Consider the following 15,589-nt stretch of genomic DNA (forward strand, 5'->3'; position numbering starts at 1 on the left):
AGGTATAACCAATAAGCGAAATATATCTAAAATAGTATTTGGGGGGGAAATGAAGAGGTCGTCAATATATATTGCCTCCAACGACAGCTGAAAAACACGCATAGGTTTCGTGTTTTTTATCCGAATTATTTTCGTTATTGTTATAAGCTGATGTCTAAACCCCTGCCGGTTGCCCAAACTCTTGGAGGCCTATACTTGCGGTTCCGTAACCCTTTTTGGGCTACCCTGTAAAAAACCTAACCTAATCTGACCTAAAGTAATATACAAACAAATGAAAACTACTACCCCTTATTTTAAATTTGTTTTAAACTGATAGGGGATTTTAAACTTACATAGCTACTCCATTTTTGGATGGTTGAATTGAAATAGTTAGTTAAATATTAGATTTCTATTGATTAAGACTTCAAGAGTGTTCAAATTCATGGAATTGTGGTATCCGCCGAGGATAAATGGCAGACACCGGAGTTCAATTAGATTACGGCAGTGTGACAGACGTGGACACCTTACTATAGAGAAGCTACGCTTCTCTAGCTTTCACTAGATAATGATCAACATCTATTTCAGTTGTCACTTTATTGAAGGTTTAAAAGATACTGAAGCTATATACAACAAACAATAATTACATGGATAGGAATAAATAATCATAACATAAAAGCATAAATAATACATATACAATGGTCAGTTTGGGCAATAATGATCCCCCATCCCTGAAAAGGGTGGGGGAGAATTAAGAATACAGTTAACCATAATAAACATGACAGATTCAATCATTAATTCTAAGCGTAGGGAGGGGGTCACTAGACCCCTTCCCCAGGACTCGGGGGAGGGCCATTGACCCTCCACCGAACCCCAGATCAGGGGTGCCATAGGCATGGCTCACGGTTGCCGAATACCACAACTCTCCCCTCGGAAGGCTGGGAGGTGGTTTCCCTACCAGACTTCCGACAGTGGTTGAGGCCTTCGGTCCGCTCCTTAGGGCTAAAATATATACAAACGATAATGATTCAATGGAATCCTAGTGGTGAGTATCTTCTTAGGGTTGATGGGCTCCCAATGTGGGGTAGAAGGCAGAGGCTGACTTGGGTTGGACACGTTGGTCAGCGCCGGCAGGTATCAGGTTTGCTGGTGGCACAGTTGTTGCTGGAACAGTCAGCAGTGGGGCCTGCTGGTTGTTGTTGGCAGCGGCTGGGGCACTGGCTGCCAGGTTGATCGTCTGAGCAGCGGCCTGTCCTCCTGAGGGGCCGCGGGGTCTGCCAGAGGGCGGTCCTGGCCTACCTGGGCGGTCATGCCCGCTGTCAGTTGATTTCATAGACACCATTTCCTCGGCTGCTTCCCTGCCGATGGGAATGGCATCCCAGTCCACTGAAAAGTCCCGGGACTTGGCATGGTTGAGCCTGGCTCTAGCCAGCGCTTTCCTATATAAAGCTGGATGGTACAGGAACACTTGTGATATCGCATTCAGGGCTGCCCGGACTCCTCCCTGTGCTGCTGCCAGGGAAATGATGGTTAGGTCCCCCAGCAGTTTGAGGATCAACAACAGCAAACACAGTATGGCTGCGCCATCTCCCCACTCGTGGATGGCTTGTCTAAATCCTGCCCAGACATCCAGGGCTGCCTCTCCTTCCTCCGCCAGTCGGTCAATGTTGTAGGACACTATCCCATGGTCTCCTGTGGCCGAACAGCTGCCTTGCTGAACGCAGGAGCCATAGGATAGGCCGGTCAGCATGGCACTCTTGTATGCTGGGAACGCCAGCAGTTGTTGCCAGTCGTTCAACTCAGCCTGCGAATACAAGCCACCTGAACTGAAGTCATCTAAGGGTTCTGTCAACAACTGCTTAGGCGTATCCAGCGGGGGTGGCCTCTTCTTGGGAGCGGGGGTTAACTCTATCCAGCCTTCCTCCGCGTGCACAGTCAGGGGGTAGGTGGAGGAGCAGGGAATCTTGGTGGCGTGTTCACTGTATACCCGTGTCACAGCGTCTACAAAACCTGTGGGCTCTACTGGCACTTTGTCCCAACACTCCTTGTGTTCGCGGACAACGTACTTGTGACGTTGGCAGGTCAGCTGCAGCAGGATGTCTCCCCTCAGTACCGAGAACGTGCTCCCCTGGACACGCACCGGGTGGGCCGGGTCTAGTTGCTGGAGCTTCCAGCAGTTGGCCGCTACTTCTTCTGCTGCGGTGCTTTTCATGCGCGTTTCCAGGGTAAACCCAATATAACCTGCATGTATCTGTGCTTGAAGGGGAACGTCAACATCCCTGGCCGACACTCTGGGCAGCGCAGCCGCGGCTGGGTCAGCTGCCACGAACAACGCTGGATGGTTTGTGGCATGGGCCTCGAAGTCGCAGTTCACAATCGAGGTGGGGTTGGTCATGTTGATGAAAAACTGGGCCTGATGGTCAACCAGATATGCATCCATCACCAGGCTGGGCTGGAGGCTGCGGATCAGCCTCAAGGGGCAATCTCTTCCCAGGTGGTCCCACACGTAGGTTGCTTCCCCAGTGATGCAGGACAGCTCAGAATGGGGACACTCTAGGGTCAGGTGGTCAGACTGGGACTCCACCCGTCCATCCTCCACCACATAGGTCTCCTCCTTGACCAGCAGCCGTCGCTCCTGGAGCACTAATTCGTTGCGGTATAGCTGGCCCTCAAAGTGGACGTCCTCCCCCTCGCAACCCACCCCCTCGGGGCTGTTGACGAGGGCGCCCACCATGTCGATGGTGAAGAACAGGGGGTGGTTCAGCTGGAACGTCAGTGGCTGGGTCTTGCCTGGCAACGTGTAGACTCGGTTCCTGGCCAGGTCTCGGCACGCTTCTGGGTCTATCTTGGTTGGCCTCATGAGGGTGGGGACCGAGGTCACCTTGAGGTGACCCCATACCCCACACCTGAATGTCCACTGGGACACAGTGAGCTGACAACTGTACCCAGTGGTTTCCCTCACCTTGACTTGCTGCAGGACGTGCACTTCATGGCCCAGGGGCACCTCCTGGTGTAGGGGCTCCGTGTTACACATCTTTTCTTTATTGTAAGACGTGACATGGGTGGGGTTGGCACAGTCCCACCCCACCAGGACGTAGCTGGTTGTAGGCCACACGGCTGCCAGCAGGAGGCCCCACAGGACCATCCACCAATGGGAGAGGCTTCCAGGCAACCATCTTCCTCGTACACGCGGCTGGGGATCTGCAGCTCTGGTCACGGCTGCTTCTTGGGACTGGACACGGCTGGGCTGCTCCTGGCTAGATACAAGTTTCCATTGAGCGTTATCTGTATGCGGCCGAGGCACCCCGATACCCTCCCCAATGACAGACTGGCAAGCGACTGGCACTTGCCTGGGTGTCGGCTCCCCTAGCCCTAAGTGCTCCCTTCCCTTGTCCAAAGCATGCCCAGTGGCATGGGGCTGAAGTGCATGTGGCACAGGCTCGCCCTTACTCACTTCCCTCCCCTGCCCTAGGAACTCAGGTGCATGTGGCACAGGCAAGTCCTTATTTTCCCAAATTTCAGTCTCCCCAGCCTCTGGTGCAGGGGGCACAGGCAAGGCTGGGTGTTTACAATATCTTGGATACAACACATTTAACAAATTCAACTTATCCTGATGTTGAGCAGCTGGGTTCCCTTGGCTGGCAGGGGGCTCTGGATGGCGTGTAGCTGGGCTCTCCCTGCAGGCTGGTGGCGCTGGCTGACTGGGGGTGACGGGTGTCACCCCTTCCTCTGGGACCGCTGGCTCGTTCCAGGACTCAGGTCTCTCGGTGGCGGCGACGGTTGTCGCCCCAGACATCAGGTTGGAGGCTGGCTCGTTCCAGGATCCAGGTATCTCGGTGGCGGCGACGGTTGTCGCCCCAGGCAACAGGTGGGAGGCGCTGGATAGCACCCCCCCATCATCCCAGGTGGCGACGCCGGGTGGCGTCCCATACATCGATGCAGAGGTGCTGGCTAGCACCTCCTGCCTCTCTCGTTCGGCGGCTGCCAGGACCTCCCCATACACCGTCTCAGGGACGCTGGGCAGCGCCCCTCCACTCTTGCTGGGTAGGCTCAGTCGGGCAGGTTCCATCATGTTGAGGCTAAAAGGCTGGGGCCTCAGCACCTCTGGCTCGGCTATGTTGTTGGGCTGTATCAGCTCTGGCCCCAGATGGTTAAGACTGAAGCCTAGGCCAACCCGGTTGGGTTCAGCCGCGCCGCCCAGTACGTTGATCCTAGCTGGGACAGTCCCAAACTGCGGCATCCCATCGGCTCGGTCCGCAGCTCTGGGGGCGGCTGCTTGCTGTGGTGGTGCTGGGGGCGCGCTCCCTTCCATATGGGCCACTCTGCTGGGCTTCCCTGGAGGGGCACCCTTGTCGGCGGTGCGCCTGCGGCTGGCTACCTGGGCCCAGTCAGCTCTACAATCGACCGCCGTGTGACCGTCATAGTGGCAACGCTCACACTTGGCAGAACGGTCACGGCGTGGCTGGGTGCGTCTCTCCTCTAGGTTAACTTCCACAGGCGTTGGGCAGTCTCGAGCTCGGTGGCCTCTCCCCTGGCAGCGGTAGCAGCGGCCTGGAACCTTGTCATCTGGAGCGACCTTCCCCATCTGGTGGAGACCCGGAGCCAAGGAGCCAATCTCCATTGGCTCCGACTCGTCATATTGGGGCAACTGGATGCAGGCAGATCCAGTCAGCCCGTCGGTCGAGTCCACTAAGCACACACCTTCCTTCAGTTGCTTAGTAACCATGGTCACGGTGAACATGGCCTTACGAGTGTACTCAGGTACACTCGTAATTTCATGGTTCATCATGAGGCGTTTTACATTGGCGTTACGAATTCCACGATTTAATTCGTCCACCAACAACTCAAGATCCTCATGGTTGTAGGCGTCCCTATACAAGGCGCACTTAGTTGATATGTACGCTTGTATAGGTTCTGTCGAGTGTTGCTTGTAATCCCTAAACGCTTGTTTAAGCGTTTGGGATTCAAAAGCAGGGCGAAATAGCAATTCACACTCGGTCTTGACCTGTTCGTAGGTCAAGGCTTGGCCTGCCTCGCCAAACAGATGGGACGCCATTTCCGCCGCTTGCCCTACCAGTGACAGTAGGAGGGCGTTGCGGCGGTTGAGGGAATCATGAGGTGGCACGCGGTAAGCCGCCCATGACATCTCGAGTCTGCGGATATGTGCCGACCAGGATTGCTTGGGCGGCCCTCTAAACTCCGGCAGATTGCTCAGCATCAGCTTGCGGTACTCGGCTGGGGCCGGCTGAGGGTCATCCTGGAGCCATCCTGGGGCTTGGTCACCTCCTGGGGCTTGATGCTGGTCCATTGGGTCAACGGTGCAACGGCGGGCACAAAGTTATACAGTACTAAAATGAATGGTTTGTCACTTGAGGCTTCCTAGCCTAACAGCCAACACTGTGTGTATCACTAGGTTGGGAGCTTAGTTGCAAAGATATAACTTAGCTGTACTTATCACTAGTTAGGTGTTGAGGTTGTAGGGTAGGCTGGTAGAGGTAGATAGATGTTGAGGGTCTGAACTGCTGTCAGGAACTGATTGGGTTTTCCTTTATCACACTAGAGCTAGAAGGAAAGAAGCTTGTAATTCTTTATTTGCTAAAAATACCCCTGTTAAATGCTATGGAGTAGCTCCGCTCCGGTGTGAGTGTGTGTGTGTGTGTGTGTGCGTGGAATCTCCTGTCCTTGTAACGCGCGTCCGCGCCGTCAAATCCGCGCACACGGGGAAAACGCGCTCTCACCCCTCAACTCGCTCTCTCATTGGTCCGCTTCGTCCGTTGGATTTATGATATTTTCCGCACTCTGTTGCGCTACCCGTGAATGGCGCTCTGTGTGTCCGATCGCTAGCCCCACACTACAGACGGACTTAGTCTAGTGTGGGTAGGAAGGGGGAAGCGCGTGAGGGGACGGGGGTAACTCCGTCCGTTCCCCCTGTGAGGGAGGGGGGTAACTGTGTGCTGGTGTAATAGTGCCTTTTCTTCTTAATCCTAGGCTTATCTATTATATCACCCTGATTGTATTTGCCTGGAGAGGGGCTCCTCCCTTTCCCTTGGAATAAGGGGTGTATTGTTGTTGTGCTGTGGGCTTGAGATATTTTGATTGTATATCAGGGTCTTTATTATATTACATCTAGCTTCTATTTTTGTCCTTATCACAATTGCATAACAGATTTGTTTACCAACTCTGTTCTATTTTTAGCTGTTATCACAATACACAATAATCCAAGCCTGTTCTATTCTTAGATTTATCACAACACAACAATTTGTTTGCCAAGCTTTGCTCATAAATCTATTGTTTGGCCATAACACCAGGGTGGTAATCCCTGCAATGTAACATAATATCTGTTTTTCTAGATGGGTGGCTGCGTTGTAGCTTCTCAGGATACTCGGAGTTGACGTAGTTTTTCTCTGTTCTGGTGCATTACACTCGTATGTTAGCTCGCAGCTTGCAGCTATGTGGCATGTTTCAGCCTATCGGCGGCAGGGAATGTCCCGTCCTGCTGGCGCCGCTGATCCAAATCCAGCTGATGGCGGCAGGGAATGTCCCGTCCTGCTTGCGCCACTGGTTCGGATCCTGCTATCTCTTGCAGTAAAGTTGGCCTATTTCCAGCCGTTTACACTTATTTGGCTTGTTTCAGCCGGTCCGCAGGCCTGTTTCAGCCCTTTTGGCGCTCAATTCTCCGTTAGATATCAGCGCTGCTCACGGTTATTCGTCAAATTTCGCTGTCTCGCTTCCACAACTGCCGGATGCAGAGTTAAACTTTGCTGTCCAGGGTGGGTAATTCAGGTTGCTTGCTTCAGTTTTGCCAGATTCACTGCTGGGAGTACCTTAGCCTCAGATGCGCGTCTGCTCTACACTTGTGGTTCGCCGTAATCTCACACAGCTGTCACCAAAGTTGTGGTATCCGCCGAGGATAAATGGCAGACACCGGAGTTCAATTAGATTACGGCAGTGTGACAGACGTGGACACCTTACTATAGAGAAGCTACGCTTCTCTAGCTTTCACTAGATAATGATCAACATCTATTTCAGTTGTCACTTTATTGAAGGTTTAAAAGATACTGAAGCTATATACAACAAACAATAATTACATGGATAGGAATAAATAATCATAACATAAAAGCATAAATAATACATATACAATGGTCAGTTTGGGCAATAATGATCCCCCATCCCTGAAAAGGGTGGGGGAGAATTAAGAATACAGTTAACCATAATAAACATGACAGATTCAATCATTAATTCTAAGCGTAGGGAGGGGGTCACTAGACCCCTTCCCCAGGACTCGGGGGAGGGCCATTGACCCTCCACCGAACCCAAGATCAGGGGTGCCATAGGCATGGCTCACGGTTGCCGAATACCACAGAATAACAATATGATGTTTAGGGTTTTGTTGTCTGTCAAGATCTTGCTAACTACTGATCCAACTGATATTAGTCTATCTTATTTATCATTCAAAGTCTTGGGATGGTTTTAAGCTATTTTTCTTCCCCTTACTCTCGTTAGCTCCATGTACCAGTTGGCGAAGCCACTAGTAACTTTAACAGCGGCCAAGAAAATCATACACTACTAAAAGCTTATTTTTTGCTTGACACTCTTTTTTTCCCAAACTTAAAGTCTACATATTTATCATAATTAGAATATTTTAATAAATTAGTTTGGGAAATATTAAAAGATATAGAATTCGTGGATATATAGACAGGGGAAAATGTAGGAAAATATGCTAATATGGACCACATTTAGCTGTCAGTTCGTTCATCGGGAGGGATTGGGTAAAGGGGGTGTAAGGAGGGTTCGTTAATTTGGACAGCTGCGAGTATCACTTTATCAGAGTACATGAAAGTCTGGTGCAACATCCTAGTATTATTATGTCGATTAAAATATTACAGGCTTTAGCGATTCACTTATATCTATAATACAAAGTAGCTTGATGTCTGTCAGTCTGACCGTCTGTCCGTCTGTCTGTCCGTCCGTCCCTTAAGATCTCGGTAACCACTGAATCGATCGGATTCTACTCTTCAGGGAATATACCTACTGGTCCTGTGGTGGTTTTAGGCTATTTTCTTGGGGGGGTGGGACACCCAAACCCCCCAAAAATAAAAAAAACCACCCCCCAAAGATTTTTTGTAAAATCTCAGTAACTGTTGATCAAATTGGGCTCAACCCTTCTGGGAATATACCTACTGGTCCTCTGGTGGTTTTAAGCTATTTTCTTGGGAGGTGGGACACCCCAACCCCCCAAAAATAAAAAAATCCCCACTTCCAAAATTTTAAATTTTTGTAAACAAACCAGTAATTGGGGTGGGGAAACCCCACTGCAACATGGGGAGAGGCCCCCATGAATCCCCCCCCCCAAAAAAAAAATTTAAATATTTTATTTAATTTTAATTTTTGTGTATGCGAACAACCTAGGTTTAATTTTTACGAATTGAAATTTTTGTGTATACGGCAAACAACCTGGGTTTAATTTGTACAAATAAAAATTTTTGTGCATAAAACGCACAACCTGGGTTTAATTTTACCACAGAGTAATTAAACAAAGAATAATTTTTTGAATATTTCTATTTAGGAGGGTTGACTTCCCATTACTTTATAGGGCGAAGCCCCTAGAGGCTAAGGGCGAAGCCGCTAGTGATCTCATAATGTAATAACTTAAATATTTCAATTGTAATTCTGTTATTTATTACTTGTTGAAAACTGATTTTTAGTTATTTTTCTCTTGAAAGTCTAAATGAAATAAAAGTACATTAAATTTTTAATTTGGTTGAAAAACAGTTACATAATGTTTTTGATGTAAATATAATTTGAAATCTGGTATATAGGGGTGTACAATTATAGATCAAGACTTTTAAGTTTATTTCATTACTAAAGTAACGTTATTTTCTCATATAAAGTAGTAAGTTTTTTTTATTTTGTTAGTTGGATCTCGTTTAACCTATAAACTCCTATAATTTACAAAGGTCCAGTATTGGTTTTATGCTATTTTTCTGCTCTTTGTCTTTGACTTCAAATGCAAAGCGTCTAAAGGTTAAATGCGCAGACGCTAGTCTAATGACTTTTGCTCTTTTATTGTCTTTAAAGTTTTTTTTATTCTAGCCTTTATTGGCTACTAAAATGTTAATATTCTATGATAGAGAGGCTTAAAATACTATTTAACTAATGTACGTATTTAACAGGGCTCACCAGCCGCAGCTCAGCCACGCATATGTCTCAAATTTAAACCCGCTTGTGTATAAAAAAAATTACACGCGGCTGCCGAGCCCTTCTATTTATCATCCAAAAATTTACATTAAAATGAGAAAAATTCGTTTGAATGTAATTAACTAAATTTATAATTCTATTCGCTAGGTATTTTATTTAAATTAAAACGAAAATTCAACAACATTTAATTTTGTTATTCAAATGATTCTACATAAACGAGAAAAAATATTTGATTCTTTATTTTATGATTAAAACATTTAAGTAATCTAAAAATATAGAAATACCTCCTGACAATCAAGTTTAGGACAAAATATGAATAAAATGTTTGAATAAATATGAAATACATCCATAATTATGATAAACAAAATCTTCCGCTCTGGCTTTTGTAGATTCAAATTATTGGTGGAAAAGTTTGGACAGTACTAATTGAATTTTGGTCAATCGAAAACAACAAAAGAACTAAGAAATGAGTAATCAAATAAGGGGGAGGGAGGGGGGGGGGTACATGGGACTCCCAAACAAAAGTCTTGCAGTAAAAGGTTGTTTACAAATTTAATTTTGATTGAAATGCTAATTACCTCCGAGTACCAGTTGACAGTGGGGTTGGGTAGACCTGAGAACTCACATTTCAATATGGCTTCCTCATACTCAGTCACTCTAAATAATGGATGATATATCATTACTTGGATCTTACACCAGATTTTCATGTTCTCTAATAAAGTGAAACACACAGCTAAATTAACGATTCCTTTCTTAATACCTCTTTACATAATCCTCTCCCCTCATACTGAACTAACTAAAAATGAGTTCCATGTTAGCAAGCTAAATCAACGACAATTTTTCCCCTGTCATAATATCCACGTATATTCTACATTCATTCTCTAAATATAAATAAATACAATTGTAAAGATTGTTAAAAAAAGCTCGTTTCTTTTATCAACAAGCAGACCTTAAAAGTATGTGTGGGTTAAAAATAAAAATAGTGGGAGGGGCAATAAGTATTTTTTTGGGGTATGTGGCGTGGGTGTTTTGCAAAGAATGTAAAATTGTTTTTTATCCCCAAAAATATTTCATTGGTATATTACCTTAAAATTTTAGTTTTGCTTTGCTTAAGGATGTTCAGTTTGTTATGGAAAAGAAAAAATGTATACAACCCCATTACCTACCCCCTCTTGGACGTATTGGCATAGCCGACTCTTGCTTCTATCCTCTGTCATAGTTTCTTATAAAGTGAGGTATTAGCCCTTAAAGGCACAGGCCCTCTAGGGCTTTATTTAAGCTTATATAGCCAAACCTAACCAAAAGAAGCTTCATAAATACGTAATTTTGATGACTGGGATGGATATAAGTTTGAAGAAAGATGGGATGGTGGGGGTGGGGGGGGGGGGGGTTGAAGGGTTGGGGTAATGGATTGTTATATGTTGGAATCAGAAAATATGATGAAAGGAATTTAAAAGTTAAAGACAAATTTTGTCTTTCTTTTGCCTTTACACTTTGGCTACTGTAAATGCATTACATTTTTAGAATAATACGGTAAGTTTTGTTTTTCTTTCCGTTCCGGTTTTTTTCTTTTTCAAACTTTAGGTAAGCTTCACATTCATTACTTACAGTTTTTTTTGTTATTTTTTGTTTTGTTATTTACCATAACATTATTTTTGTTTGATTAGCCTTAAATTCTTAGGGTTCGGGCCTAAGACTTTCGGAGTATGTTGAGACACTTTTGTATAGCCACCAGGGACAGCTTAAGCTCCACGTTCAAGTATGACTTGACACGCTGTCTCATGAGAGCTCTTCGTTATTACCTCGCTGATTTCGAGTATAGGATGGCATTAAATCATTCATAGTAATTCATTGGGCCTCTTTTTATGAAGTAATTTTCATTGTTCCTGGGTATTGTAACTATAATTCATAGACAAGTTCCAAAAAACTTTAAATTATAAAAAAATATCTAGCGCCAAACATTTTGATTTCTAGAATAGCTACTCTTTAATTTATATAATTACCTTACTAATCTTGAAACAGCAGAAATTGTTGGATGAACTGAAATAACAATATTTTATACAGTTTTCATTCATTTGTTTTTTTGCTAAACATTAAGAATTTAGCTTAATATCACATAAACTTGGTTTTGTATTTTGTTTATTTATAAACCATTCCAAATTATCTTTGAAATGATTTATAATAATTGGGAGTTTTAGTTTTTCATTTATTTGCATGTAAGGTTAGGTTAGGCAATATTGTGCAGCCCCGCAGTGCAAACATGGGAAAATACTACTTTCTCAAATTTCAAAAAATAAGGAATGGTGATTATTTGTGCTTAAATCACCGAGTAATTCATGCTATATAAAACCAATTTCATTTATGGCATAAAAATGTCATTATTCTGATAAAATTATGTTTACCTAGGACAGTTAATGTGTGGTGAAGTTGGAGGATTTTATGCTTTGTTGTCACCTCACAGGTATAGTTACCTCTGTCTTCTGGCGTTACTTTCTAGATAGATAGATAGATAGATAGATAAATATATAGAAAGATAGATGGATAGATAGATAGATAGATAGATAGATAGATAGATAGATAGATAGATAGATAGATAGATAGATAGATAGATAGATAGAGAGAATAGAGCCTTGTCTAGGGCGTTGCAGGGTGAGGTAAACCTAGGGGTTTATCCAATCCACCTAATTTTGCCAGTGCAGTGGTGTGAAATGGCACCTTTTTTGTTTTATATTTATAAGATAATTTCAAATGCCTGCAACCTACTGTCAAAGATATATTTCGATTTTATATAATTCTGGGTAAACTGATTTACCTGTAACCTTAACGAGTTTTTGTTATTAGAAGTTGCCAGTGACAGTCTTGTATCTTGAGATATCATACTACGACCTAAACAAAATGGGAATCCTCTTATTTAAACTTTAAAGCATTAAGCTTTTTTTGTCTGTAGCGAATGATCTCGTTAACCGCTGAACCGAAACGGTTCTTCTTTACAGTGAAGCTGTTATAGGTCCTGGCAAGGTTTATAACTAGGGTATCTTCACCATACCAATAGAAATGACCCCTGGATCGACAAATATTTGCTTCCCCCCAAAAATTTCTATTCGGTTTGCTTTTCATTTTGAATAGAGCATATAGCATATGATTTAACTAGCTTCAGAATGTATATTAATAGTCAGATGGATGGCGGCTTTTGCTATACAAATGGCAGTAAGCTACAACTTCAAAACTATGACACTAGAATTATTATATTAGAAAATATACTTATTTGATGTGTGAAATGGAAAAACGATAAGAAAACTATAATTTGGACTTTATAAGCCAGACTTTGACATTGGATGTAACAATTAATGGACACATTATTTTTCTGGGAATATTTCGGAAAATGTTTAAATGGAATTATGTTTATGTTAATATTATCATCCTTAGAATAAAACTTTTATTAGCTTGGGTGTTATAACTAGTATGTAAATTTTTCATTTTGAAAAAGCTTTATCCATAGTTCTTATAACTATTTGCTTTGCCTCATCTTAATTAATCCCCTTATCAATATATTTTCCAAATGGGACTTGACTAGGGTGCTTCACATTTTTAGCTACAAAAAATGAATACAGATAAATACAATAGATAGATAAAGGGAACAATAGATCAAAAGTCGATATTTAAAGAGAGAGAGAAAGGAAAAAAGTTAGATAGACAGATACATAAATAAAACGAGAGAGAGAGAGTGAAGAATGAATGAAGAAAATCAAGAGGGAGTGCAAAGGACGTTTTGTATTACATTAGGAGATACGGACAAACAGTCAGACAGACATAGTCACCTACATATATTATTGTATTTCATAGCTCCCTATATAAAAGATGTACATACTTATTTATCCTACAAATGAATATAAGAATAAAACAAGAATCATTATGTTCATATCTGTGCAGCAGAAAACAAATAACTGATGCTTAATTAAAGTATATTTTTGGCAGTAGATAAAATACAATGTGTAGTAATTTTATTTTGAAAAATCTTCAAATCCATATATCAATTACTGTTTATCAGGGATCTTAAGGGATAAGACAATAAATGTCCACCTCCAAAAATGACAAACAATTTTATCACTTCTGTACTATGTAGACTATTCATTGAAGCGCTTGAAATCATGACTTAATGGACTTTTCATCAAGGATTTTAAGGGATAACACAATGTACGATGCATTTATGTACATCCGCAACGATGATAAACAAAATTATTCCTTCTGTTTGTTGCAACGTTAGGACGCTTAATGAACCAACCAATCAAAGTACCTGAAGTTTAATGGAATAAAAAGTTATAGAGTAGCTTTGAATCTACTAACAAGGTTTTCCTATCTAATTAATATCATATTATTTAGACTATTAATGCGTTTAGAGATTAGGGGAATATTTTCTTAGCTTTTTTATTTTTATCTATTATGTTAGGCCAATGTATATAAATTATGTGGATTTGTCGTCAATTTTGGATGCTAATATGGACCTCAATTATATTGGTCATTTCTTTTATCCAGTAGGAGGGTAGGGGATGTGGCACAAGAAGTGGAAGGGGGGTAGCGTTATTTTAGCCATCTACGAGTACATGAAAATCTGGTGCAACATCCAAGTAATAATAAGTCCAAGTAATAATATAATAATTGTTATTTGTGTAACTACTTTAAAATCCTCATTGATAAAAGGCATAATAGGATTAGGAATACTATCTTTTAAATTATAAGCAAAACAGACGGACATTCTTAAGTTATAGAGTATTTGCACAATAAAAAAATCAAGTTCTCAACTTAAACTGGAGCAAAGTTTAAACCAGGTAAAAGAAAAGGGCAAATTTTTCCAAATTCTTTCCTTCTCCAGTTATAAATCAATATTCAAGAAATATTACTTTTTTTCTTTTCCAACTGCTATACACCGTGAAAGGAAAGATATTCAGAATTTTAAATCATTTTTGATCATGTAATATTTGTACTTTGGTATATAAAAATTTATAAGTTTTTCCACAAAACTAGTATAAATTTTATAATTTTATTCTAATATTTTCGCAAAATTCTGTAATTCGATGCTATACATTATTTTTCAGTATGGTTGAGAACCGGTTCTAATCCATCGGATATTAATCGGTTTCAAAAAAACGTTCTGACCCCTGCGGCTGTCTTATGTGGTACCATCCTTGTTGGGATAAAAAACCTTTACTTAACCTAACCTAACCATAAAATTTGCATCGCAATAAGTTCTGGTCCAGATGCAATGTGAGATAAACCACCTCGAATTTTGATGTTTCAAATTTAAAGGAACAAATTTACAATCAATATTTTTTATCAAACTATGATTTATATTATGTTTTCTATTTTATTGCTTTTTAACCAGGGGATCTTAAGGAATAGGGCAATTGATGAATAATTTATGTGCATCCCCAATTATGATAAAAAAAATAACCCCTTTTGGAGATTTCTATTATAGATTGAAAAGTTCGAACGCAAGTAGTTTGAAGCAACCACCCAATGTATCCAATTTTTAGTAAATTAAGTGAGAAATAGAGAATGTGTTTATAAAACTTTGGGTACCACTATAACTAGCAGTCCATTATCCCCTCCCTCTCTGTATTTGTAAGTGCTTTTCTTACAATTATGGTCATAATCATCCATGTCTCTGAAGCAATGCAGTTAAATCAATCAAAAATTTTTCAACAGGAAGCAAATGTTTCATTTTTACATAAAAAAATTAAATAAATACTTTATGAATGGACTAGCGGGTACGCCCCCTAGAAGCCTCTAGGGGCACTTAAGGTTGTAGGGGTAAAAGTCGACATCATCCCATTTTAAATTTGAGTTTCAAAAGAGTAAAAAAATATTTTTTTGGGGGGAGGGGGTGAAGACACCCTCCCCAAAAAAACCTTCCCAGGACCTATAAGAAGCTTCACTGTAAAGGAGAACAATATCGGTTCAGCGGTTAGCGAGATCCTTCGAGACAGACAAAAAACTCTTACTACTTTATATAATAGGACTAGCGGCTTCGCCCCTAGCCTCTAGGGGCTTTGCTAGGTTTGATCAACTTAATTTTTCGTATTTTAGATTTAAAAAGAAAAAGTAAAAAAAAAAATTTGGGGGGAGGGGGTATTTTCATTTTTTTGGGGGGGTTGGGGGTGTCCCACTCCCCAAGAAAATAGCTTAAAACCATCACAGGACCAGTAGGTATATTCCCTGAAGAGTAGAGCCCAATCGGTTCAGTGGTTACTGAGATCTTAAGCTTCAGACGGACAGACAGACGGACAGACATCGTTCTACTTTGTATTATAGATAATGATTTATGTAAAATATATACTTGGATATTATGACAGGTTTGAAAACATTGACATCTTTTATTGGTCAGTTTGTTTATACAGTAGAAAGGGAGGTGAGAAGG

At 42.1% G+C, this 15,589-nt stretch overlaps 1 protein-coding gene across 1 annotated transcript in view; it reads right to left on the minus strand.

Annotated features, from left to right (window-relative positions):
- LOC145328477 (limbic system-associated membrane protein-like) overlaps positions 1-15,589 on the minus strand; it is a 52,943-nt gene that overhangs the window by 21,538 nt on the left and 15,816 nt on the right. Inside the window, exons 5-8 of the mRNA XM_080172178.1 lie at positions 11,987-12,060; positions 11,577-11,667; positions 11,178-11,214; positions 9,753-9,831 (exon numbers count right to left, since the gene is read on the minus strand). Of these exons, the coding sequence (XP_080028304.1) occupies positions 9,753-9,831; positions 11,178-11,214; positions 11,577-11,667; positions 11,987-12,060 (281 nt within the window). The remainder of the gene's footprint in view (positions 1-9,752; positions 9,832-11,177; positions 11,215-11,576; positions 11,668-11,986; positions 12,061-15,589) is intronic.

Source organism: Acartia tonsa, chromosome 9, assembly GCF_053477335.1.
Source record: "Acartia tonsa isolate MP-2025a chromosome 9, ASM5347733v1, whole genome shotgun sequence".
Lineage (NCBI taxonomy): Eukaryota > Metazoa > Arthropoda > Copepoda > Calanoida > Acartiidae > Acartia > Acartia tonsa.